Here is a 25,411-nt window from a genome sequence, read left to right as displayed (position 1 = left end):
CAATCAATCATGAGTTAAAACAATACACCAGATGAGAAACCTGCAAATAAATGGATGTCATCTAAGAAGAGTTTAATGCATCGTGTTTAACAAATTCTTATTTATATTAATAATTTGGGAATAGAAAAAATAGATAAATAATAATAATAATATTTAGAATAGAAAAGTGAAAATAAATAGGATCACCCAGGCCAATGAACAAATTAAACCAATAAAGATAGCTCTTCAATGGCGGGGTTGTATTGTTATAAATACCGTATTCTACAACGGAAAACCCACTTGCGTCTTACTGACTCTTGCATAGAATATGAGAATCTTAAATCCTCTTAAAAAAGATTTAATAATAAAAATATAAAAGCATATTAACTAATTTGAAGGGTTGGAGAATGGGAGTAGCTTAATTAATTATTTCATTTGCCCATTTGCTTTTGCATGAACGCCCTCACTTCCTCTATGAACAAACTATATTCGGGCATCACGCCGAAATTCCAGAACCCGTGGATCGCAGTCGGATAATCCACCAGGTGTACCTCTTTTCCGGATCTTTTCAGACCATCGTAGTACCTCAGGTCCCAATCCCTTAACAGGTCGAACCCTCCAATTACAACAAGCGTAGCCGGGAACCTCCCGCCCAATATTTCACCCGCATTCGGCCCGAACACATTCGCCGCCGGGTGGTCCCTGTTCGATCCTTCCGGCAAAAAAGCTCTCCAATACCAGTCCGTCCTGTCCAGTCTCAGAGTCGGGCCCCAGAATAATTGGTTCTCGGACTCGACCCGCTCCTCCCCTCCGAAAAACGGCTGTACTGCTATGAGCCCGAGGAGGTTCACTCTCTTGAAGGCGTACTCGCCGGCTCTGACCGCTACGAAGTGGGCCAAGTTCCCTCCGGCACTTTCTCCGGCGATAAAGCAACGGTTAAGATCAGCATTGGGTGGCAGATCGCGTCCGTCCATTTCGTCGATGAATCTCAGCACGTCGAACCCTTCTTCGTACTGGGAAGGGAACCGATGCTCCGGCGCCAGCCGGTAGTTGACGGAGAAGACGATGGCGCGGAGCTCTTGGGCGAACTGGCGCGCCTGTTTGTCCACCGAAATCGAGTTGGCTTGGGCAATGGCGAAGCCGCCGCCGTGGAAGAACACGATGACGGGCATGCCGACAACGTCGTTCGGATCGCCGCCAGTGGGGGTGGGGGCTGGGTTGTAGATGCGGAACCAGAGGTCGCGAGAAGAATCGACGGTGATGTCGGAGGAGGAAACGCCATCGAGGGGTTTGGGAGAGGGAGAGGCTTTGAAGTCGAAGAAGTTGATGAGGCCGCGGTTGATGGTCCCGTTGGGGCGTAATGCGGCGTCCAAGATCCACGAAATTGATGCCCTGTAGAGCTTCACATTCCATGGGATGTTTGGTTTGGGGTTTGCAGTTTGTGCAGACATTTTCGTCGCTGCGAGATATCTCTCCCTCTCTCCTCTCTTTGGGGACTCGGAAAAAAATTGCTGGTGTAAAGCTTTTTCTTATCTTCAATGGGGGTGGGTGAAACCGAAACATTTGCCTTCAATATGTGGACCCATTCTTGAGACTCCATTGAGAGACAATTTAATGTATAATCGGTCCTAATCCTATAACGGTGAGATCAACCATAAATATTTTTGAATATTTAATAATATAATTCTTCTTTACTCAATATCACAGTATCACAGTAGAAAGCCAAAACCACATCTGTAGGCTGTAGCTGTAGCTGGTCATGGTGGCCGGAAGGATAAATGAAGGAAAACATGGGAGACATCGGGAGATTCAGATATTCAATCGTTGGAGGGCGAGGATTAAGTTAAGAAAATCGCATGGTGAGGATTAAGTAATGGAGTTGTTATTATGAGGCAACAATTAATCAAGTAAAAAAGTATGCTGAGAAAGTATATAGGTGTGCTGTAGGCTGGAGCAATTATGGAGGATACTGAAGTCAAGTACCCTTTTCCAAAGGAAAAGGATACGACTTTGTTACAGTAACAACGCTATAAATGACTGTTCAAAAAAAAAAAAAAAACAATACTATAAATGCGGCAGTAGACTAACGGCCAGGATCCACCAAAATAATAAAGAGAAAGGTAAGCTTGAGAGAGAGAGAGAAAGAAAAAAAGAAATCGCAAAGGCAGCACACGTTGAGAGCAGCTGGTTCTGTCACTAGATCAAGCGAAGCAACTTGCGTGGCTGAACGGAACGCTAGAAATTACTTTTGTGTTATTTTTATGTTTTTTCAAAAATTATATAACTTTTAAATTATTATTAATTTGTGATTAATTATTATTAAATTTTGATCATATTAGTTATATGCAAGGCACATGACCAATTTTTCATCAATTCTAATAATCAACAGTAACTATGATTTGTGGAGCTCTTTTAAAAATAATTGTTAGTTCAAGTGATTTAAGTATATTTTCTCCATATTACATCAATAAGAGCAAAAAATATAAACATGTCCAATAAACTTTTATAAGTACGATGTAAAAAACAATCACATCAGTGGGTCATGAGTAACGATATCAACCCCTATTTGACATGTGGCATTTAACTCTCATTCAAATGGAAGTTTTGAACTCCAAATCTTTCCCAAGGCTTAAGTTAGATTTTCAACTTTTATGAGCCTCACCGCTTAAGTCAATTACGGCAATATTGCACATAAGGGTAATGATATACTGCACGCCAGACATAATTTTTTTTTTTTAAAAAAATAATAATAAAAAAAAAAATTATGCTCGGCGTGCATCACTGTTGATGCACGCCAGATGTGCAGTATATCACTGCCCTGCACATAATAGTAAACTTGGCTTAACTTTTGTTATAATAATCAAAATTGTGTATATGACTCTAATTCGGCAAGCTCTTTTCAACATGCACGTCGTGGCCACCCAACTATACTTTGTGGGTGCCTTTTTCACAACCCAAATCCACCATTTTTCCAAATCCGTTATCAAAAACAACATTCTTCAAGCTTGGCAATTCTTGAAGTCCCTTACCATTGAAGACAAAGAAGACACCAAGATGGTGTTCATCTTTAGAGATATGGAAGACCTTACTAGGGTTTTGAATAACTCATTGGAATATTAAAGGTACTCTCTTATTCTTGAAGCATTGGGGTAATGATGAAACCTTTGATGAGATTGAGTTTGTGAAAGCGTCCATCTAGGTCCAAGTTTAGGGACTTCCCTGGGATCGTATGAGTATTGCCAATGCCGCTATTATTGCCGAAAGTCTAGGGCGGCTAATAGAAGTGAATAAGTCAGTTTGAAGCCTTGCCGGAAAAGTTTCATGAGAATCCGTGTTCTTCTCCCTCTGGATGATCCTCCAACCCAGCTAGCCTATCCCATCCCCACCAACTCACTTGTGTTGAGCCCCATTTCTATCTTGGGGGCCAATTCCTGCCCTTCCTTTACGGCTGTATTAATTGGAAAGGCTCATCTTGTCAACTTTCAGCTGAGCCCAATCCCTTCCTCATTAATGCTTTCGAAAGTCCCCAATCTCAATAGCCTCCAACTCCAATTTTCCAACAACTCGTGGGCTTTAACTTCCAACTCACCTGCTCCCACGTGTTCTCTACATGATGATTATATATGTTCATTCCTCCACTTCTAACTTTTCTAGTTCTCTTATAACTAGTTCCCCAAAAACCCATACTTCCATTCTGCCACATATATTGACTCCTTTTATTGAATCCATTTCTGATGTTACATTGATTTCCTCTTCTAGAAACCCCACCCTGTCTTCCTTATCTAAACTCCCAAAATACCCCTCTGGTCCTCTTCCCAGTAAACACTTCCATCCATACACCAAACAAATTAGCTCTTCCTCTCCCACTTACAGACCTGGTCCTTTACCTCCTAAAAAACCTAAATTAGGTCCTTATCTCCCACCTTTTGTTAGTGCCGATGGGGCTTTTGATGTTAAGGAAGGATGTTTTCATCCATCGGTGACTCTCTCTCTAATAGGGTGGTGGGTTTTTTCTTGCGCCCACCCTCCTCAATGTAGGCATTGGTATGGAATTGCCGGGGTTTGGCTTTTGCCCCGACAATTTGCACAATTCGAGCCCTTGTCACGATAAAATTATAAATAACAGCCTTGAGAAATGAATGATTCTTCTTGCCATAAAAACATATGCATACTGCCTCTTCTTGAGATAAAAATCACAAATACCCAAAATTTCAATTCCAAAATTACAACCCAGATGGATACAAACTTAGCAAAAATGAGATGGAACAATAAGCAAACATACCAAAAATAGAATTGATAGGTCCGAATTGGCTCTAATGCCATGTTAAAACTTAAATCACCATATATACTAAATGTTTTAATAAATTTAAGCTCATAGAAAGAGATAATTTAATCAAATATCCTAATACTTTCTTAAGATTTGAACTCATGACGTATGCTCTAATACTATGTTAAATCACCACTAATCATTATAGAAGCTTAAGTTCATATAAAAAAGATAATTTAATCAAATATATATTATAACATAATTTGACACCGCTAGCTTCTGCGACCAAAAACTTACTGCCCTCTGCATGATTATTCATTCTACAGAAAGTAAGCAAATCCAGTTTTATCTAAAAACTCAATCTTCAAAGCTTGTGAACACAGTTCAAATTAATACTCTCAATTAAGAAGTAAAATGGAAGTTAATCCAAGAGATAAATAAATAAATAAGTTGCTTATACAATTAAGTGAAAGACATTGATCAGATCAGAGGCAAGTTAAACATAAATCTATATGTAGATCGATAGGAGTTTTATTCCACAAGTAAAATCAAAGGTAACTTTGATTTATAGAATGGTTTGATTTAACAGTTACAAGTGTGAAAGGATATTGACTCACAGTTTCAGCCTTCTATTAGGATAAAATTATAAATAACAGCCTTGAGAAATGAAAGATTTTTCTTAACTGCCATAAAAACATATACATACAGCCTCTTCTTGCGATAAAAATCACAAATACCCAAAATTTCAATTCCAAAATTACAACCCAGATGGATATATAATAAGCAAACATACCAAAAATAGAATTGATAGGGTCCAAATTGGCTCTAATGCCATGTTAAAACTTAAATCACCACATATACTAATTGTTTCAAAAAACTTAAGCTCATAGAAAGAGATCATTTAATCAAATATTCTAACATGTTCTCAGGATTCGAACTCATGGCGTATGCTCTGATACTATGTTAAATTATCATTAATCATTACAAAAGCTTAAGTTCATATAGAAAAGATAATTTAATCAAATATATATATTATAATATGATTTGACACCGCTAGCTTCTGGTTCCGCCTTGGACCCAACTGATCAGGCACACCATGTCACGCTCAACCCCGTAGGATTCCAATGTAGTTGTTAAGCACGCGAGGAGGGAATGAGTGATATGTTTCAAGCTATTAATTATATCATTATACAATAATATCTATTCTTACGTAAAACCTAAAATTATTTCCTCTTAAAACGATTTAAGAAAATAAACGCATGTTCACACGTGCAGAAATGATAATGAAAATTATTTGAACCTTGTTGCTCACACGCGTCAGGCTAGTACCTCGTTTCATTTGTCCATTTGCTTTTGCATGAACTCCCTCATTTCCTCTATAAACAAACGACATTCGGGTCTCACGCCCAGGCTCCAGAACCCGTGGGCCGCATTCGGATAATCCACCAGGAATACTTCTTTTCCGGATCTTTTCAGCCCCTCGTAGTACCTCATGTCCCAATCACGTAACGGGTCGAACCCTCCAGTGAAAACAAGCGTAGACGGGAACCTCACGCTAGAGATTTCATCCGCTTTCGACCCGAACACATTCGCCCCCGGGTGGTTCCTGACCGACCCGCCTGGCAAAAAAGCTCTCCAGAACCAGTCCGTCATGTCCAGACTCAAAATCGGGCCGCGGGAAAATCGAATCTCGGACTCGACCCGCTCCTCCCCACCGAAAAACGGTTGTACTGCTATGAGCCCGAGGAGCTTCACCCTCTTGAACCCGTACTCGCCGGCTCTGACCGCTACGTGGTGGGCCAGGTTCCCTCCGGCACTCTCTCCGGCTAGAAAGCAACGGTTAAGATCAGCATTTGCCGGCATGTCGCGTCCGTCCATTTCGTCGATGAATCGCAGCGCGTCGAACCCGTCTTCGTACTGGCACGGGAACCTATGCTCCGGCGCGAGCCGGTAGTTGACGGAGACGACGATGGCGCGGAGTTCTCGGGCGAGCTGTCGCGCCTGTTTATCCACCCAATTCGAGTTGGCGTTGCCGAAGACGAAGCCGCCACCGTGGAAGAAAACGATGACGGGCATGCGGACGACGTCGTTTGGTTCGCCGCCAGTGGGGGTGGGGTCGTAGAGGCGGAACCAGAGGTTGCGAGAAGAGTCAACGGTGGTGTCGGAGGAGGCAACGCCATGAGGGGGATTGGGAGAGGGAGAGGGAGGGACTTTGAAGTCGATGAAGTTGAGGAGGCGACGGTTGACGCTCACGTTGAGGCGGAATGAGGCGTTGAGGATCCCCGAAAATGCTCCCGTGAAGAGCTTCAACTTCCATGGGATGTTTGGTTTTGGGTTTGCTCTTTGTTCGACATTTTCGTCGCCCCGGGACATCTCTCTGTCTCTGTCTCTGTCTCTGTCTCTCTCTGTGTGTTGACAAATGCAGCTAAGGAGCATCTGGTGGGTGTTTTTTCTTATTGTCAATGCGTGTTCGAGGCTGAAAAATATGCCGATAATTATTGTATTATTATTTTGCAAAATGGGTCCTATAATTGTCTTCATATGACAGGGCACAGGTGAGATAAATTAAATAATGCAGTTTGAAATATTTTTATTGAAATTTTAATAATATAGTTTGAAATTTTAATAATATATTTTTATTGTATTATTATTTTGCAAAATGGGTCCTATAATTGTCTTCATATGACAGGTCACAGGTGAGATAAATTAAATAATGCAGTTTGAAATATTTTTATTGAAATTTTAATAATATAGTTGAAGTATTTTTCTTTATTGTTTAACGGGTAATCGGTAATGTAATTCACGCGTAATGAAGTAGAAGTCACTAGTTCGAATCCTTCTCTTTACTTTTTTGTAGACATGTCAAAAAAAAAATTGTAATTGTAACGTCTCACTCAGATAAATGCTCTATTTCATATGCTTATCAACATTACTTTATTAATAAGGTTGCGCTACTATTATTGCCTAGTTTAGATGGCCTCAAAATACTCGGCCTCTATCTGAAATATATGAGTCTATGTCTTCGGGTTCTTTGGCGTCTTGTATAATTATGACGGTAAAATCAAATAATTTTACAGGTGAAATTATGAGTTCAAATTAACTTAATACAATAAAACGCTTTGCGGAAGTGTTTAGGTAAAAAAAAATCATTTTTCTGTGAAAACAAAATAAGAAAAAGACTTTTTTCTCACTTGAAATATCAAACTAAAACTCGGTACTAGCTTTGATACCATCATAATCCCATATATTCAATCATGTAAATATGTACATATATCAATATATCAATTCATTTGCTTGGTAAAGTGATAATGAAACAATATACTGAAAACATGTCATACTATACCACTCTACTATATATAAACATATAATTGATACCGAAAGCGATGATCAATTGTGTAATTTGTTCTACTTCCTTTGATGGGACCTTGGTCGAATAAACAATCTCCATTCGGCTTGGGCATGTTGATGTACAACCACGCTCAACCTAGGACATCAAGCGTTGGTACCAAGCATACAACTCTGCTTGACCTAGGGTATCAAGCGTACAACCTTGTTCAACCTAGGACGCCATATACTTATACTCTTTCATTTCCCATAAAAATTATACTTATTCCCTTCTTTCACTTTTCCCTTCTCAAAACTCTCATGATGAAAATGTTTTTCAACGTAAAATGTTTTTCGACAATAAATGTTTTCAGCGAAAAACATTTTCCAATGTTTGGAGCGTACGAAAAAACAATTTATATATATTTTCATTCAATTATATTAAACTTTAAATTATGAAAATATTCCGACTAAGTCTCGACAGTGACCAGGCCAGGTCCCACGAGTCCTGATCGGGTCTCAACAAGGTCTCAACCAAGTCCTGGCTATGTCCAGGTCGAGTCTCGACGGGGTCCCAACCGAATCTTGACAAAATCCCGACCAAGTCCCAATGATGTTCTAACCAAGTCCCAACGTGGTCCTGGTCAAGTCTCGGTTAGGTCCCGGTCCTGATCGGATACCAATCACATAAACCCTATTTTCTCTCATCTCTATTGTTTGAAACCACAAACTCACTTTACAAAGCTAACAACAAATCGTACACAGCCCTCCATTAGAAGAAGAGATTGTCTTATGTTCAATTTTACAAAGAAATATTTCAAGAATATTTTCGTCATTCTGAATTAAATGTTTTTCAAGAAAAGTTTTTAAAGAAAATGCTTTGACCCAACCAGCTTCAAGTCGATTGGGAATATTACTTGCTGGGCTTTTTCGCTTGTCCATTTTATTTTCTTTTCCAAGTCAGGAAGAGACGAATAAGGAGGCCAGATGCTTCCTTTGTTTTTTTTAACAAGTAACGTAAAACTTTATTGAAACTTTATTAAAACTTTTTCTTTTTGGGATTGGTTGTTAATGGAAAGCGAGGTAATGCAAAAAAGTTGCTACTACTCACCAAGAGAATAAAACTATTAAGTATTAACATAATGAGATATGGCTTATTAGCTTCAAAATGTGCTACCTCCTAAACCTTAGGCATGATGGAACTCTTGCAAATTACCTTGTACACCTCTTTCTCTTCATTTTCCTCTCTTCTCTTGTATGGCAACAAGCATAAAGAAAAACATAAAACATTTACTAGGCAGTGTCAGATTATCACATCACACACTCCCAATCACCACCTCACTTTTTCACCTGAAAGAAAAATGTTAAAATTTTGAATTAATAATACATTTACCTTTTAACAATGGAGTTCTGTAAGACATATCCAGCACTAATTCTTTTACACGAATATTAAAAGATATCAAATATCTGGGAAATGCTTACCACACAAACAACAGACAATTCATTGCACTACAAAACAACCAACCATGTCACTAACTGTAAGGTTTACACAACAATGGATGTAAGAATTAGATTCAAGCAAGCACATAGACACTTGTACAAAATTCTTAGAAGAATCGCAATGAAACTAGCTTGGAAGAAAAGGCATCATCTTATGAGTGTCAAACTAGCACAGCCAATGCTGGTAAACAAAAGATATCCTACTAAGAGATTCTAACATTATTAGGCATACAAGGCTACCAGTATTTTATAATTAGACCTTTCTACTGATGATGGTGCACATAAACCAAAGGGTAATGACGATTTTGAGTAGAATCATTGATCTATATTGATTGACAAATGCCAACTATAGAATTGAAACAACATATACATAAAAATAATAGATAGCATCATGCATGCAGCACAAGAACCCAAGATCAAGCTTGTCACCACAGCATTCTGTTATGGAGAGAAATCAATTGCAACACAAGAAATCCATTTGATTATGCGCACGTAAACTTGGATGATAACATAGAAAACTAACCATTTGTCAACATCTCATTTCCTGGTTTTATCTAGAACTTCAATGTATCTCTTTGGGATTCCATACTGTTCAATCAGATGTTTTGCTAGGTCATCAATCACACCGCCTTGCACCAAAACCTCATGACCTTTCTTACCTGAAAAGAGAGAAAATTTGTCCAAATTAAGGTCAACCAAAATATGTATTCATTTGAATGCATTTGCCACATAAGATGAGAAGTCATAGAAACAAGTCTCTAATTCTTCCTGAGGTGAAACAAAAAAAGATGAAGGCACTGAGAATTACAGATCAAATATTAGGACACAATATTGATGAGCTGTAGTGACTGGATATAAAGAAAAATCAAGTCACTAAATTTTGCACATAAAAAGAAGTTTGTCTTAATTCTTTCAAAGGGAATAGAATTTTTTATTTATTTTTGATAAGTTCAAAGAGAAGAGAAAGTGGAAGCACTATAAGGTTTAATAACAGATTTCCACAAAATTACAAGTTTATATAGTTCCTTGAAATGCTTTGTGCCGAATTCTGCCCCAAATGAACAAAAACACTTAAATAGAAAATCGAATATGGAACATCTCACTGTCTACAAAGTGTTAACCACCACCAAACATGATATTCTCAATATTATCAAGACTGATAAGATAAGATACCTGGTAATTCTGTCACTGATGTACTGCAAGCAAACTTTTTCTGAAGCGCAGATGCCAAGGCTTCAGCATCCATCAAAAATGTTTCCATCCCGGAAAGTTTAGTAACCTTCTTGTTACCTAGCCGTCGTTCTGTCAGTATCTGAATTGCTTTCAGAGCACCTTTACGAACAATTGACTCACTTCCTCTTGTCACAACGTGGTGAGCTTGCATCCGGCTTATAAATGCTGACCCTACATCTTTTTTATGAATTTCTGTTGGGTATGTTGATCCTTTTTTAATAGCCCCCTTAAACAGTGCATCACACAATATTGCATCGAGTACCACTATAGTCTTGTTTGTGGGCTTTACCAGATTTTCTTTCTCAATGTATTTGAAGACAATTTCGGTGGCTTCTGAGGCACTAAAAAGTTTTCCCACATCAGCTCCTACAGAAGCAAAAATGGGATTGACATGTACACTTGGTTTATAGATCTCTGCCACTTCAAGAGTTTTACTTGACCGGCTTTCATTAGCAGCAGCATGATCACTGACCTGATCATTTTTCTCTACTTGCCGTTTCTCAGGCTTGAAGGATGAGTAATCCAAATGTTTACGGTTAATGGAAAGTAGCATGACTTCCTTTTTGTACTTGTCTTCTTTTACAGAAATCTGACCATGTAGAATCATCATAAAGCAAGAAAGAGATAAGTAAACAGTTCACTAAACAATTATTAGTGAGAATAACTAGAAAGCATGACACACAACAGGCCCTCGAATATTAAAATATAGAACCCTGTCTCTCTCTTGGATTCACTTACTGTTAATTCACAAAACAAGGTCATCAACCACTTTTACCCCTAACTGAAGGCTTTTGAGACGAGAATAGTTAAGTAGAGAAGAGCATGGGGTTCATCTACAAACTCAAAAGAAACAGATCGTCAAAAATATATATTGCCATAAAGATCAGCATATATATATATATATTTATCTGAGCTCAATTTACCATAATTCTTTTCCTCCCAAAATTTATTATTACTATCAAACGAACAAAATGTGGAAGAGATCTATCAAATTATTACAAAAATCTCAAGCACAATTCTTCAAAAAGAAGAGTGAAAAGTTGAGGCTAACAATATATTTTTAACATTTTATCTTGGTTGTTTACACATGTTTCCAGTATCAAGTGAGATCTAGAGTTCACAATGTCATACCGTCTAAAACTTCCTATTTATGGTTGCATTGTTGCATACTAATGGTTCCAGTAAATAACTATCATATCACACATCTTGTAGCTTCTAAAGCCCTACCTACTACATCCGCTTCCCATTTTATCTTGATCATGTTATCCACTACATTTTTGTTATTTCTTTGAGCATTCACAAAATCACAATAGTCTCAACAAATTTACTAGCCAAAATAGCTAAAAAAAAAAGAAATCATCTTTCTCTATTTTAGCTATCCACTTTTTCAAAGCACCCCCATCAACCTAAGCATTTTAGCTATTCACTTTCACTATTCCATTTAAATATTTTTTTTCAAAGATTTCTTTATTTTTTATTTATTCTAAACAAAAACTATTTTAACTATTTTAAAGAGAATTTTTTTTTAAAGAAAATAATTAATTGAAAGCTTTGTGATCCAGGTCATCTAGAAATAAATCTTGAGAGGAATCCAATAACTTCCCGACTCATCAAGAACAAACGGAGCTTCTTTGTTGGCAAAAGAGACAACACCTCTTGCTCCACTACCGAAAGCCAATGAATTGTCCTCTCGGACCAGAACCTCAGCAAGGCCGGCAGGTTTAGGTCAAACCCATGGCTCGAGCCACCACCCTTGGAGAAGGTCAAACCACTATTGATATTGCTATGCCCACCATCATAGTGGCAGCACTTGTGGCCCTCCAAGGCATGCCAGTTGGGGAAGGTCTTGTGGTAGATGGTGCAACTCATGGGTCCTATTACTTGTGTACGGGCACTGGCGCCAGATGACATTGATGGGTTGTTGTTATTGTCAGTGGTGGTGGTGGTGGTGGGCTAGGAGGTCGGTGGCTGGCCTTTGTAGCTGCCCAGGGCTTGGTACAACGGTGTCGTCGGTGTGGGACGAGAGGACTTCACTGGTTGGTTTTGGTGTTTTTGCTTCTTCCATGCGAGAGAAGGAAAGAGAGAAGAGAGTAAACGAAATAGGGAAAAAAAAAAAAAAAAGGAGAGAGAATGTCACAAATTTTTTTTTTTTTTTTTTTATTCTTTTGGTGAGTAGACAATGCCTAGCAAATTTGCTGAGAACTGTTCATACTCAAAAAAAATTTCAGCAAAATGAAGAGGCTGATGGGGTTTTTTTTTGTTTTGTTTTTTTCAGCAGTTTGCTTCACCAAAAAGCTATTTTGGTAAGGCTACTATGAATGCTTACCTACAATTTTCCACATCCAAGCACCCCACCCCACCCCCCCAAAAAAAAAATAAATAACCCAAAAAGAAAGTAAAAGGAGAAGAAAAAAATTCAGCTTCTCACCAAGTCATCATGCATGCATCATCACATGACAAAGAAGCAATGAACTTAGCTGGGTCACACTTGCAAATGTATCACTTATGCATAAATCCATACACTCACAACAGCAACAAAAAAAATAGCTACAAAAGCAATATCTCAGACTTCAAGGTAAAAGACAATATTACACAAGCTCCCACCTAGTACTTTAAATTCTTACGATGTCGAACAAAATGACCAAATAATTGGCGCATTATTGACTTCCACAACTGTAAGCATGCACATTGTGTAGATAGGACTTTGCAATCAAGAAGAATTCTAATTCACGTTTCAGATATCATACCACTTCAGCAAAACCAAAATGACAGATTTGGAATTTCATCCCAACACATCACATGACTCCACTGGTAAAATCATTGAACACAAACTATGAAGTTCCAAGTTTTATATAATTAAAACTGCCTTATAAGCACTCTGTTTCTAAGAGGAAATAAAAATAATAGCTCAAGGGAAGCAGTAGGAGACACACCAGTCCCATGGATGATTTAGCTTGTAACCACTTTGATAATTTCTTGTAGGATGATTTCTTGATGTCTAAAGTGATTCCTGAAGGCCTACAAGGCAGTACATGGTTTGACCTACACCACAATAAAACAGAAGCAACTATTAGATATTTAAGGAGAGATACACTACAAACAATGACCTAATGAAGGAATAACTACATATGGAAATCTGACAACACTTTTGATCTTGAGAACAAGAATACATTAACAACATGCAAAGTGCCATATACCAGTACCACATGAGGCAATTCCATATTTTAAGCCTGTTTTACTCCCAACCCCAAAGTATTCGTTTTTATTCTTACCACTCCCCACCTTTCTTAGTTGAAAAAAAAGTTCTAGACAACCATCATAGAGGACATGATATCTACATGGTAATACAGTGACCAATTTTTTAAGAAATGAAAACCAGGCTACAGCCCTGCAGAGTCAAACTCCTTGCACTTGGAATTCACTGGAAAGCGGAAAGGATAGACCACCTTTCATACATTTCTAGTGGTCCACACATTTGAATTTTCCTAAATGACCATAGCACTATAGACTATCATTAAAATTACAAACAAACAAAAAACGAGTGATATAAGATTCATAGTGATAAGGTTGTCGTCAATTATTTGGTAAATAAGGAATTAATCTGCAAAATTAAATACAGCTTGCACTGGAAACTGCAACTAACACACGGTGGGTTCAGTCTATACATTCAGATGATAAAGTAGCAACCAATAGCAAGATTGCAACAAATTTAAACTCACTGGCTAAAACATTTCCCCCCCACCCCCAAACAACAAAAACAAGCCCCCAAAAAACCCTAGAAAAAAGTAAAAAAAAAAAAACAAAAAAGAAATATGCATCCTTCATACCATAGTGTGCTTCCAGGCATGGGAAGGTCTTTGTCTTTAACTGTTGTATGCAAGGCCTGCAAAAGGCACTTATCCAAAAGGCTGTCCACATCCTCAGTAGATAGAGTGTGTTGATCGTTTGATTCCTCAGAAGAAACATTATTTCCTACCCTTAAATCACCAATGTCTGCAATTACTTCTTCAGCAGTATCATTCTCAACATCAATCTGTGTTGATGAACTCGAAGGATGATTATGTTCGGACAGGATATCAGTTACATCAACAGGTTCACCCACTTCGTTGTTATCATTGCCATTCCATTGACCATTAGAAGCATCAATAGCACCTTCACATGACTCAGAAGTTTGACAAGACTGCAGTATAGCAGGATCCTCAAATACAACATCTTCTAAGAAGCCAGCATTCGGGACATAGTGGCCCTCAACTGATTCCCTGCAAAAGAGTTCACAAGAAGTCAATCATAAAGTCGTTTACATTCTAAATCAGTTTCAAATTCAGGATTCCAGCTATACTTGCCATAGTAAGTCATGATAATAGTGAGTGATTCTTAATGCCTTTCCACGCAAACCAGCTTTTAAGGCTTCAGTGCTGCTCATAGCGGTCACCCCAACCTGCAGCAAGATAAATCATATATAAATATAACTTACTTTTTGATAGAGTTTTTCGGGTGCTGGTATGAAAGCATATTTTGTTAATTTCCCAAAAAAAAATTTAAAAGGAGTCAAAAAAACGCTTACTGCAATTGGAGCAGGATTTCCAGGGACTTTAACTGCCCATGGTTCCCCAGCTAGAAATGAAGGTAAACCTTCAGCAGGTACACTAATACCAGGAAACATCAAATCTGCCCCTCCAATGAGAAATCGTGAAACCTCACCCCCTTTCAGCATGAAAGCAGGCAAGAGTTCAGGGACATTCCAGAGAGCAAAGACTGCATCCAGCAAAAACATGAATATTCAGCAGAGATATTTCAAAAAGCATTTTACACATTTTATCACTTTGACATAACACTTCTTCAATTCATCAGTACCGATTAGTGAGTTTAGCAGGAGATTATGTTTCCCAGTGTTCACATACTATTCTATTCAAGTAAAAAATAATGCATCCTATTTTCTGGTGTAGCAGCAAAAATTGTGGCCAAGTTGCAGTTCATTCATAGTAAGCAACCATCACCATTATTGCTTGATGAATAGCTATAGCCCATCTCATCCTTCACTTTGTAGTAGGTTATAAACGCAATTCATTTCTTACCATCTTTCTCCGGTGAAATTCATAACACTTTAAAAGTAGGACCATATAACCTCACTATAGATGCACATATTTTCCGTATTCAATGAAGGTTCGCAACAGAGAAAGCACACCAACTAAAAAGTGTGTCACTCATGTCTCTAGACAATAAATCCAACAACTTGATGCAATCATAATGATGAGCACATCCAAGAAAAACAGATTATATAAGAGAAAAACAGATTATATAAGAGCAATTACACTTTAAACTGCGTCATTAGTAAACTAATATTGGACAAGAAAAATGATCACTGAGGTAATGTTAGATATTCGAAAAACAAACAAAAAGAAAGAAAACAAAACCAGTTATTGACACTGGTCAAATACCTGTGGGATATATTTCTTTGCCTCGCCCATCAACATCAAAAAACATAGGGAATCCTCCTTCTACACCATATACATGGACTCGATTTTGAAACTTTGCAACAGTTATCTCCGCCTGATATATAATTGTTAAATAAAAAGTACAGTTATTAGTACATTACTAATAGATTCTTTCAGTTCCTATAAAGAAAGGGAACTGAAGACATGAAAAAACTATGCTAAAAAAAAAGGCAATCAATCTTGAACATTATCATTTTCCCTTCACTCTTCACAAAAAAAAAAAAAAGAGTTTGTTCTTGAGGCAACATGTTTTCAATCAAAAATTGGATCTACAACTACAAATATGCAGGAAGAAAAAGCATTACTACTTTGCTAAGATAGCATTGACCAGGACACATAATTATTTAAACATTGTCCATCTAGATAGTAATACTCTTCAGAGTCTGAAGCTCTATAACTTCGGTTAGAGTCCATAGAAACCAAGACTATATCATGTTTTGAAGCATAAAAAAAAAAATGCTTGTCAGGGTTAGCTCGAATGGTCGCCCGTTTGGTGTAATACCAAGAGGTCAACTGTTCAAGTCTCCTCAATTACCTAATACATGGTTCTTGCGGGCGGGTTCGTGTATTCGGGATTTTACCCAACAGGGATATCCAATTACAATGGGCTTACTTGAAATGCACCAAAAAATGATTCTTAACATAAAATTGCATATAATTATATGTTAAGAGTTCATTAACATAATATTATAAAACTCATATGGCCTATCCAGACATGCCCCATTGTCATTAGAAATGTACAAGCCACAATTTGAGCCAAACCCATTACACCATATACGGAAATGGTAATATCCATAACAAAATGAACTTCCGCTCGGACATACCCACCGGCATGGCACAAACAAACAACAACAATAACATGAATACCCCAGAATCAAAATTATCCGATTTACATACACTACTAACACCCAAAACCAAGTAGCCTAATTTTTTGGACTTAGCATACCGTATGGGCACGAACATTGAATAATAACATGAGTATTCAGAACCAGAATAATCCCATTTTGTAGTCACGGTAAGCATTCAAAAAGATAACAAAGTTGATGCCAAATCCAACAAGCGCAACCTCACTACCAGAGGATATTCAAAATTCTAATCAACCACAAAAATAAAAAACCTTGGGAGGAAGCAAGGTGTCGATATCGGCATCGGAGGCTCTACGAAAGAGGTCTTTGACGGTTCGTCTAAGCTTCTTCCTGTCTGCCCCCGACAGTCTCTGGTGTGACTTCGCCTCCACTGCCTTCTTGAACATTCTCTCTCTCTCTCTCTCTGTCTCTGTGCGTGCGTAGGGATGTTGAGGGATAGGAAAGTTCCGGAAAGAAGTATGGCGGTGTGTAAATTTAGAGAGAATTTTTTTTTTTTTTTTTTTAAGAAACTCTGTAACTGTTTAAGCATAGTAAATTGAGTTTTTTTTTTTTTTTTTTTTTTTCTTTTCTTTACATTTCGTATAAGGAGAAGAAAATTGAGGATCCGACCTCGCTTCATGATACGTGATTCCTAACTGATTAAGATTTTCAATCATATAAATAATACTTTTTTAGTATTATTGTGGTTATAAGTTATTGTGCTACAATTAACTAGTCTAGAATGCACATATTCATCATTTTTTTACTGGTGGCTATGTCATACAACTATTATTGATTACAATATATATATATATATATATATATATATATATATATATATAAAGTCATTTATGAAGAAAACACAATGATAGACGATGCAATTTAATCAGCATGTTTCAGTCTGTCCAACAAGTCTCTCTCAAAATCTTCTAAAAACCAACCCAAAACACGCTAGAGTTTCTTTTTAACACACCCACGCACACTATTCCAAAAAGAAAACGAACTTGTGCATCATGCTAGCTTCATGAAATCAAGATAAGAGTTTAGGAATATTATTGTTATAGCCTTAAATCCCTCCTTCAAGTGGAAGGATAATGTTAGACATTCTAATGAATTCTTTCCAAAATACTTCCCGATGTGGTAAGTTTTTTTTTTCCTTAAAAAATTTTTATTCTCTCTCCTTTGAAAATATTTGAAGGAAAAATAATATTTACCACATCATTTGGAAAGGATTTTGGAAAGAATCTTTGGGACACCTAACAGCCCTCCAAGTGGAAAACCTCCTCTCTCTCTCTCTCTCTCTCCTAGGGTTTATGGATGAATGCGTTGTGAGAAATGAGGTGTGGCTAGGGTTTTCCTACCCTAAATCCCGTTGCTTTTCATTTTGGATGTATCTAATTTACATGAAGAATGTCTTCTTTCGAACAGTTTGTGTCTTGTTCAAATGGCAAATTTAGATCAAGTTTAACATGGCACATTTGAACGGCATTCAAACGACTTTCCTCGTTCAAATTAGCACCTAATTCCAAAAACTCCCAAGTGTTTTGCATCCCTTTTCTTTTGTGGTAGTTGTAAATTTGTAATAGAAGATGTGGAGGGTTGTTATCTTGTTAGTGCTATGCGTTAGTCGTAGTAGTTATTATGTAACTACATTTTATATATAGTTGAAGGGAGGTAAGAAATTATTTTGTCGTATACTCTTGTATTTGTCCGACTCCAAGTGGAAATTTGTATTATGGTTACTCTCATTCTAAGATTATCAATTTATTTGAATTATTCTCTTCATCGTCTTTCATACACTCTGACCGGGACCCATCAAGAGGCGAGGAGTCTTTGTTAGGCTATGTGGAGCCTGACTTTGTATAAGACCCGGTTCGCACCCAACTTGCTTCGACATGGAAGCCATACAGTTTAAATAGGGTTTTTTTTTCAGGCTTAGTACATAGAGTGAAGGCACATTTTGTTGTGTTGACCCAATTGGGGGTTTTAGTTATGTCACTTCTAACTATGAGATTTCGTACGGATGTGTTATTTGATAGAATTCATAATGAAATAGAAATATAAATAAATTGCGGAAATAAAATAAATAAGAGACAGATTTTAACGTGGTTCAGTCAACGACCTACATTCATAGATAAAGCCCAAAGGGCTACATTAAGCTCTTATTGAATGATTTGTTTACAATACAAAATGCTCTATTTATAGAGCTTACACATAAATGTAATCTTAATCAAATCCCCTAATTTATAGTGATCAAATCATAATCAAATCCCTATCTTTAAAGCCATTCAAATATACTCTAACATTATTGACGTTTCTTGTATTGTCTCTCTTGAAAATAGTAAAACTTCACTGAAATTCTGTGGACGTAATTCTTAGTGGTGAACCACATAAATCTTGTATTTGTGATTGCTTTTTTTTTTTGGCATTCTTCTTAATTAATTTTTGCGTCTCACTGCTTCTAAGAAATAGAATAGATTTCCTAACCATCTTCAGACATACGAGAGAAAGAGGAGACATCTTCCAGCAGTAGTGTTCGCCAACTTAATGCTTAATATACAAGGAAATAAACGTATCATAAAAAATTTCCCTCCACATTCATCACTGTAGGGATGGTTTAGATTAGCAGCAGTAATATTATATTGAAAATACTCCATCAGCTTTTAAATTAAAGAAACTTGTCCAGTTTATATTTCATTAAAGAAACCTGTCTTGATAGCTAGCTAGCATTTCGATGACAATCCAACGGCTAGCATTAATTGGCTACAAAATTGCCTTGGCACAAAAAAATAAATAAGATAAATAAATAAATAAAATGATGGAATTCGACCCGAAAATATTATGCTGATACGCTGACTAGTTATATTGTGCAGACTATTATTTGGCCAGCCACCTCAAAGAATCGGTGATTGCACTGATTGGCTTGTATTGACGTTAGGATCAGACTTTTACTCAATATGAAAATTCAAACTTAAAATAAAAAATTGATTTTGTTTATGCTGTCCAATCTGCTGGCGTTGCTTGATTTTCATAGCTATAAAATCAATGGTTTCTATCAATAAAAAATAGACTTTTCCAGTTCTGATCAGCCAACTTATGTCATTCGAAGGGTTGAATATAGTTGGGCAGAAAATTGAATTTAGTTTATTTAATCATAAGGGTTGGCTTAAGCGGTAAGACCTTAATTTAGTCTTGGTGGCATCTCCATCGGGTCTAAAATTTGAATCTTTTTTAGTGCAAACAATTTCTTAGGATTAGGCCCGCCGGCAAAGTAAAAGTCCAAAACAGGTCCAGGTTTTATCCGACAAAGGTGAGTACACGACATGGCCTTGCCTTTAAGAAAAAAGGTTAGGTTATGGTCAAAGACGATGGATAGTCAAATAAGGGTTCTTGTAACAAAATCTAAAGTCAAATGCTTCTAACGAGCTCCAATAGTCAATATTAACAACTCTAGATTCATTGTAATTTAATTTCAACTTGCATAATAATTTGAAGGACCAATTCTCTATGAAGCAACTAGCTAGGCTTTATTATCTCATTGGTTTTCAAAATAAGAATTCCCGGCTGGTTAGTGCATCTACGCCAGCATTATATTAATTTCTTTTATATATTTACGTCAACTCTCTGGAAGGTGTGCTTTGTTGAATTATAATATAGCCAGATGGTGCACGCTTGGGAATCACAGAACAAGAACGTGCACTCAAACAAGAAGATAGTTCGATAGATCTCCCCTATAAGAATTTTAAAAGTTCTTCTTGTAAAATGTTTTCTATAAACCAAGAAAAAGTCAATGAAGATGTTTTGTGGAAATAGAGTAATTTGAGAAAAAAATTGGGTGAGAACAAATTAAATTAATCAAGCAAGTGATCTCATAAGTTTTCCCGGCACCACAATTCTGCAGTTCTATTTGTTTCTTTTCTTTCTTTTTCTTTGCAAATAAATTTTCATGCCTAAAAGATTTGATAAAACTCAACATGCATCTGAAATACTAAAACAAGCTAATTAATTGATAAGCATAATCAATATAGACAAAGACTTGTACCTTTGAATTGACTACAATTTTATTGAACTCCATCTCATTACAGGCAACTAATTTAAACAGACTAAACCAGTAATCTGATGAATAATGAAGCTGACACCTATTTTTTTCACCTGATGAACTCAAGTACAACAATCCAGGGAAGCTGGAGGAGAAAGATAATTAAGAAATTGTTTTGAGGCTCTAAAGACAGATTTTCACCTCCTTCGACTGTGAATCCACCATAAAAGGTTGGAAAGGGAATTCCCATCATCATGTACCTTCAACTTCCTGATATTGTTTACAGCACTTGTGTAGTTGTAGATACCATTCAAAGCATAGACAAAGTCTTTCCAGCTTTCTCCCACTCCACTCAAGCTCAAAGACGGGGATGCCCACTCAACAAGTTCTCTCACAAAACCAGCGTCAGGAAACAAAATCTCTGTGATTGGTGATATAGGAAGAACCTGAATTCCAAGCCTGCAGGCTTTCCACTCAGCCGGAGCAAACCAAAGCTTGGTATCCCTCATGTTAGCCCACAAAATGCCCACCACCCTATTCTTCCTGGTAAATTCTTCCCCATACATGTCGTCGTCCTTTCTCACATGCCACCATGTTTGGGCAGACAGAATTTCCAAAGCAGCAAGTGTTGACCCAATGCCCTCAAGATGGTTGTCTTTATAGGCCAATCCCAACAATGCAGCAGAATAATATGCATTCACTGCTTCACTAGTGCTCTCTTGATTTCGGCCATCCGAAAAATTAAACAGCCCTGCAGCCCAGGAGTGTAATTTCCAGGGATCAAAATTTCTAAGCTGAGGATAATACGAGTAGGAAGATGATCCCAGGCCTAAGTTCATGTAATCTGCCACGAGCGAATAAGCTTGTGGCTTATATTGCCTCCCCCATGCAGGGTCAATCTTTGCAAGCACTGCAATTGCATAAACAAAGTACCCCAAATGAAAATGATGATCATTATATATTCCAAACCCAAAATCCTCAGAGGAACTATTGGATCCTAGTTTAGTGACAAGACCGCCCCATTGCCTTTCGTACAAAAACCCATTGCCACCATAGTTTCCATCTAACCAAGGTTGAATTGCATTTCTCAAGAACTTCGCCACCAGTGGAATTGCCTTGGGAAACTTCACTTCCTCTGCAATCAATGCCAACCTCGCTGCTCTTGCGACTGATTTGCCATAATAATATGATGCTGATGTTGATATTGTTGTTGAATTCAGTGCATCAACATCTTCGCGAAGCGCGGAAACAATTTCAGGAAAGTGTTCCCTCTTAATTCCTCCAATGGAGTGCCAAGTCACTGGAACTGGTTCTAGTTTCAACGCCCATGAATCTCCTATAACACCCACTAGATCACCATCAATGCTTTTGTACTTGAAACCCTCTAAGACAGCGTTCCTTGACAATAGTTGGCTATGGAGAGGGTGTGCAAGCAGCAGCAGCTTTCCTTTTCCCTTTCTGTTCCATTTGTACTCCAAACGAAAGGGCTTAGTCAATTCCACATGGCCTGAAATTGGATAACATGAGCTGTATTTATCGAGTATTGCCTCGTATTTTTCCTTGGAATCCGGCAAGATAGCAAACCGTATGACTCCAGAGAACTCGGAGGAAATGATCTGAGATATGCTATGAGTGAAACTTACAGGCGCTGAAGTATAGAAGAGCCAAGTCTGGGTGTTGTTGAGGTTGACAGTGTGTTTGGTGAGAGAATCATCGGAAGATAACGAGAGGATGGCATGGATGGTTGAAATGGAAAGATGTGTAGTCCTGCGAGTGATAGTACTAGAGGTCAAGAAAGGGCTTCCTCGAACGAGGAAGAATCGGAGATTATTGGAAGGAAGATCCAAAGTGACACTGAGATCACTGTAGGAAGAGATTCTATGCCTTGTGTTTGGAATGGCAGATCGCCTGGTTTTGTTCAAGGAAGTGATGGTGAGATCTGGGACGAAGACTTGGCTGATGAGGGAGGAGTTGGACAAGCGAGATGGGTAGGAAAGGGAAAGAGAGGAGGAGGCAGATTTGATGAGATATGGGTGGATGTATTCGGGTTCGTTACCTTTTCCGACAACAAGGTTTTGGAAAAACGAGTTGGTCGGAAGAGGAGCCGAGAGCAGACGGGGTGAGAAGAAACGCAGAGGATTTGGAACTACTGTTGATTTTGTTACAGGAAAGAGAAATGGAGTGGATGGCTGTCCATGAGATGCTGCTAATGCATTACACCAGAAGGAGAGGGACAAGAAAAGAAAGAAACAAATTGATAATGCCATGATTGCAGGTTTTGAACTAACTAATGGAAGACTTATATATATATCGTGCTTGGGAGGTGTTTTATTGATGGGCAATTTCTGATGAAATGATGAACAGTGGACGAAGGTGGAAATGAGAATGGAAATGGTATTATAATGAACTCCGATTAGGGCGGAAACATTTCACAAGTGAATCCAATTTGAGCCGAATACAAACCACAAAGACATAGTCTAATTCATTTTCTTATTTTTAATTAATAAAATAGTCTATAAATAGACTACAATTGATACCATGATAACACCTACAATATAACATATCAAATATTCAAATAAAGCTTTTTTTTTTTTTCTCTTTTTGATAAAATATTCAAATAAAGTTAATTCTAAATAATTGAAATCTATTTTAACTCAACTATTAATGGATGGCAGCCCTGTCTTATTCAAAAGCTGCAAACCAAGTGGTTGAGGTTGACCCGATTGAGCTGGGCATTTCGTCGAGCAGTTCGTCTACGGAACCGAAGCAACAGAAAACACAGAGCCGGTGGGTGAGAGCGCAGTAGGATGGATGGGAATTTGGGACGGGTCAAATTTGGGTTTTTCACTTTAACGAAAAAATATAAAGGATGTTAGGGACCTTTGTGGCCCGTCTGAAGGCTTGGACTTTTGGTTTATGCTTTGGGAGCCGTAGAGTGCTTTCTTTCACAAAAAGTGACGGGGTGTCTCCAACGGCGGGAGTGCGCTTTCAACGGTCGTGAGACCACATTGAAAAGGAAGACGACAGCGTTTAATTAATCAGACGACCTGTCGTTTGGATGGGATACGACATGCGATTGTCGTTTAGAAAAGTGAACCTACGACTTGGCTCGTCCGTTTTTGAACACGAAAAGATAACCAGACAAACAGTGCCACGTCTTATGTAATATAATGTTTAGCGATTCCAAAGCAAATTGAAACATTCATTATATACTGAGCAAAATTACACTTTCAAATTCTTCTTTTAATTAATTAATGAGACATCATAAACCTATATCCTTCCAAAATGTGTGCTGTAGTTCTTATATATATATATATATATATATATATATATAGCATATATATATATATATATTTGACATGAATAGAAGGCTCTATCACACATATATATAGAGCCTTTAAGTTAATTTAAAAAAATATAAATATTAAAAGAGTGTTAATAACATGGCGCTATAATTAGTTTGTGAACGGTTGGTCGGGTCTGTTAAAGCTGCACATTATCGTGAACGTGTAATTTCTCGAACAAAATTTTTAATAATTAAACGGCAAAAATAGTGTCTAAATATGTATATTAATGTAAGCCAATTCTTGTGCACGTGACACTCTCGGGAGGTTATAGATTCCTTTGCATTCGACGGACAAAATCAGCATCACAAAATAAAACATGTGTGGTTGGTTATATTGGTAGAACACGAATTTCCTGCTTGGGTCTTTTTTGACAAGCAATGAACATATAAATAGTACAAGAATTAACGTACTTTTATTATTATTATTATTTAATTACCTACTATATAACAAACTGTATCCTTCCATACTCCTAACAATTATTAATTAAGACAATATTCCCAATATTGTCTAATACTTGTTGGAGCAGTCTGAATAGCAGGAATCCACATGACTTCCCACTTCATGCAAATCTGTCACATGAACACCACAATATGAGATTCTTATTTTACTGAAATTGTTTCTTGAATTTTGTACACATAAATTACCTACATGATAAAATAAAAACCATTGAGAGAGAAAAAAGAATATATTAAAGCTCGATCCGTTTATTTTGATGTAAAATGTTTTTCGTCAAAAAATGTTTTTATTTAAATTGTATTAATCTATAAAATTTAATTTTATTCGCAACATAAAAAAATATTAATATAAAATATTTTTAAAAATTGGCTTAAAAGTTTGAGTTTCGACAGTAAGAGGCCTGACGGAGGTGCGATGGCTGTCCTACGAACTCTGACGATTTGAAAATGATAAACTCAAAAACTCGGAAAATTATATACGGTTTTAAAAAAAGAGAAATCATTTTACGAAAAAAAAAACTTTTTCAATCAAACCGAAAATGCTTTCGGTTGACTATTATTTTCCGTGCACTAAAAATCATGGGGTAATTACATTTTCCCTTCATGAACTACAAAGCATTTTCACTTTGCCCCCATGAACTACCAACTGTGACACCCGACCCCATGGACTACCATTTTGTGTCCAAAACCCCAATTCCGTCAGTCAAAAGCGTTAACTCAGACGGTCAAAGTGACAATGCGTTGTAGTTCATGGGGCAAAATGACAATGCGTTGTAATTCATTAGGCAAATTGACAATAATGAATTGTAGTTTACGGGGGCAAAGTGACGGGTAGACCGTCTGAGTTAACGTTTTTGACTGATAAAATTGAAGTTTTGGACACAAAATGATAGTTCATGGGGGTTGGGTGTCACAGTTGATGGTTCA

At 37.4% G+C, this 25,411-nt stretch overlaps 4 protein-coding genes across 4 annotated transcripts; all 4 read right to left on the bottom strand.

The window, feature by feature from the left end:
- Window positions 1-238: 238 nt before the first annotated feature.
- LOC132182738 (probable carboxylesterase 18) lies at window positions 239-1,473 on the bottom strand. The gene has a single exon (XM_059596068.1). The coding sequence runs from the start codon at window positions 1,428-1,430 to the stop codon at window positions 411-413; it is 1,020 nt and encodes a 339-aa protein (XP_059452051.1). The 5' UTR covers window positions 1,431-1,473; the 3' UTR covers window positions 239-410.
- A 3,770-nt stretch (window positions 1,474-5,243) lies between these two features.
- LOC132182967 (probable carboxylesterase 18) lies at window positions 5,244-6,632 on the bottom strand. The gene has a single exon (XM_059596343.1). It carries the CDS (start codon window positions 6,617-6,619, stop codon window positions 5,582-5,584), a length of 1,038 nt encoding a protein of 345 aa, XP_059452326.1. The 5' UTR covers window positions 6,620-6,632; the 3' UTR covers window positions 5,244-5,581.
- Window positions 6,633-8,654: 2,022 nt separating this feature from the next.
- On the bottom strand, window positions 8,655-17,110 carry LOC132183247 (uncharacterized). Its single transcript, XM_059596650.1, has 9 exons — window positions 16,916-17,110; window positions 15,742-15,853; window positions 14,868-15,058; window positions 14,647-14,741; window positions 14,131-14,562; window positions 13,237-13,345; window positions 10,244-10,892; window positions 9,594-9,729; window positions 8,655-8,920 (listed from the first exon to the last, which is right to left on the bottom strand). Exons 1-8 carry the CDS (start codon window positions 17,048-17,050, stop codon window positions 9,608-9,610), a joined length of 1,845 nt encoding a protein of 614 aa, XP_059452633.1. The 5' UTR covers window positions 17,051-17,110; the 3' UTR covers window positions 8,655-8,920; window positions 9,594-9,607.
- A 3,569-nt stretch (window positions 17,111-20,679) lies between these two features.
- On the bottom strand, window positions 20,680-23,166 carry LOC132181484 (glucan endo-1,3-beta-D-glucosidase 1-like). The gene has a single exon (XM_059594729.1). The coding sequence runs from the start codon at window positions 22,947-22,949 to the stop codon at window positions 20,880-20,882; it is 2,070 nt and encodes a 689-aa protein (XP_059450712.1). The 5' UTR covers window positions 22,950-23,166; the 3' UTR covers window positions 20,680-20,879.
- Window positions 23,167-25,411: the final 2,245 nt, after the last annotated feature.

Source organism: Corylus avellana, chromosome ca5, assembly GCF_901000735.1.
Source record: "Corylus avellana chromosome ca5, CavTom2PMs-1.0".
NCBI classification, from domain to species: domain Eukaryota; kingdom Viridiplantae; phylum Streptophyta; class Magnoliopsida; order Fagales; family Betulaceae; genus Corylus; species Corylus avellana.
The sequence above is the reverse complement of the archived record's forward strand: the minus strand, read 5'-3'. Positions and strand labels throughout refer to the sequence as shown.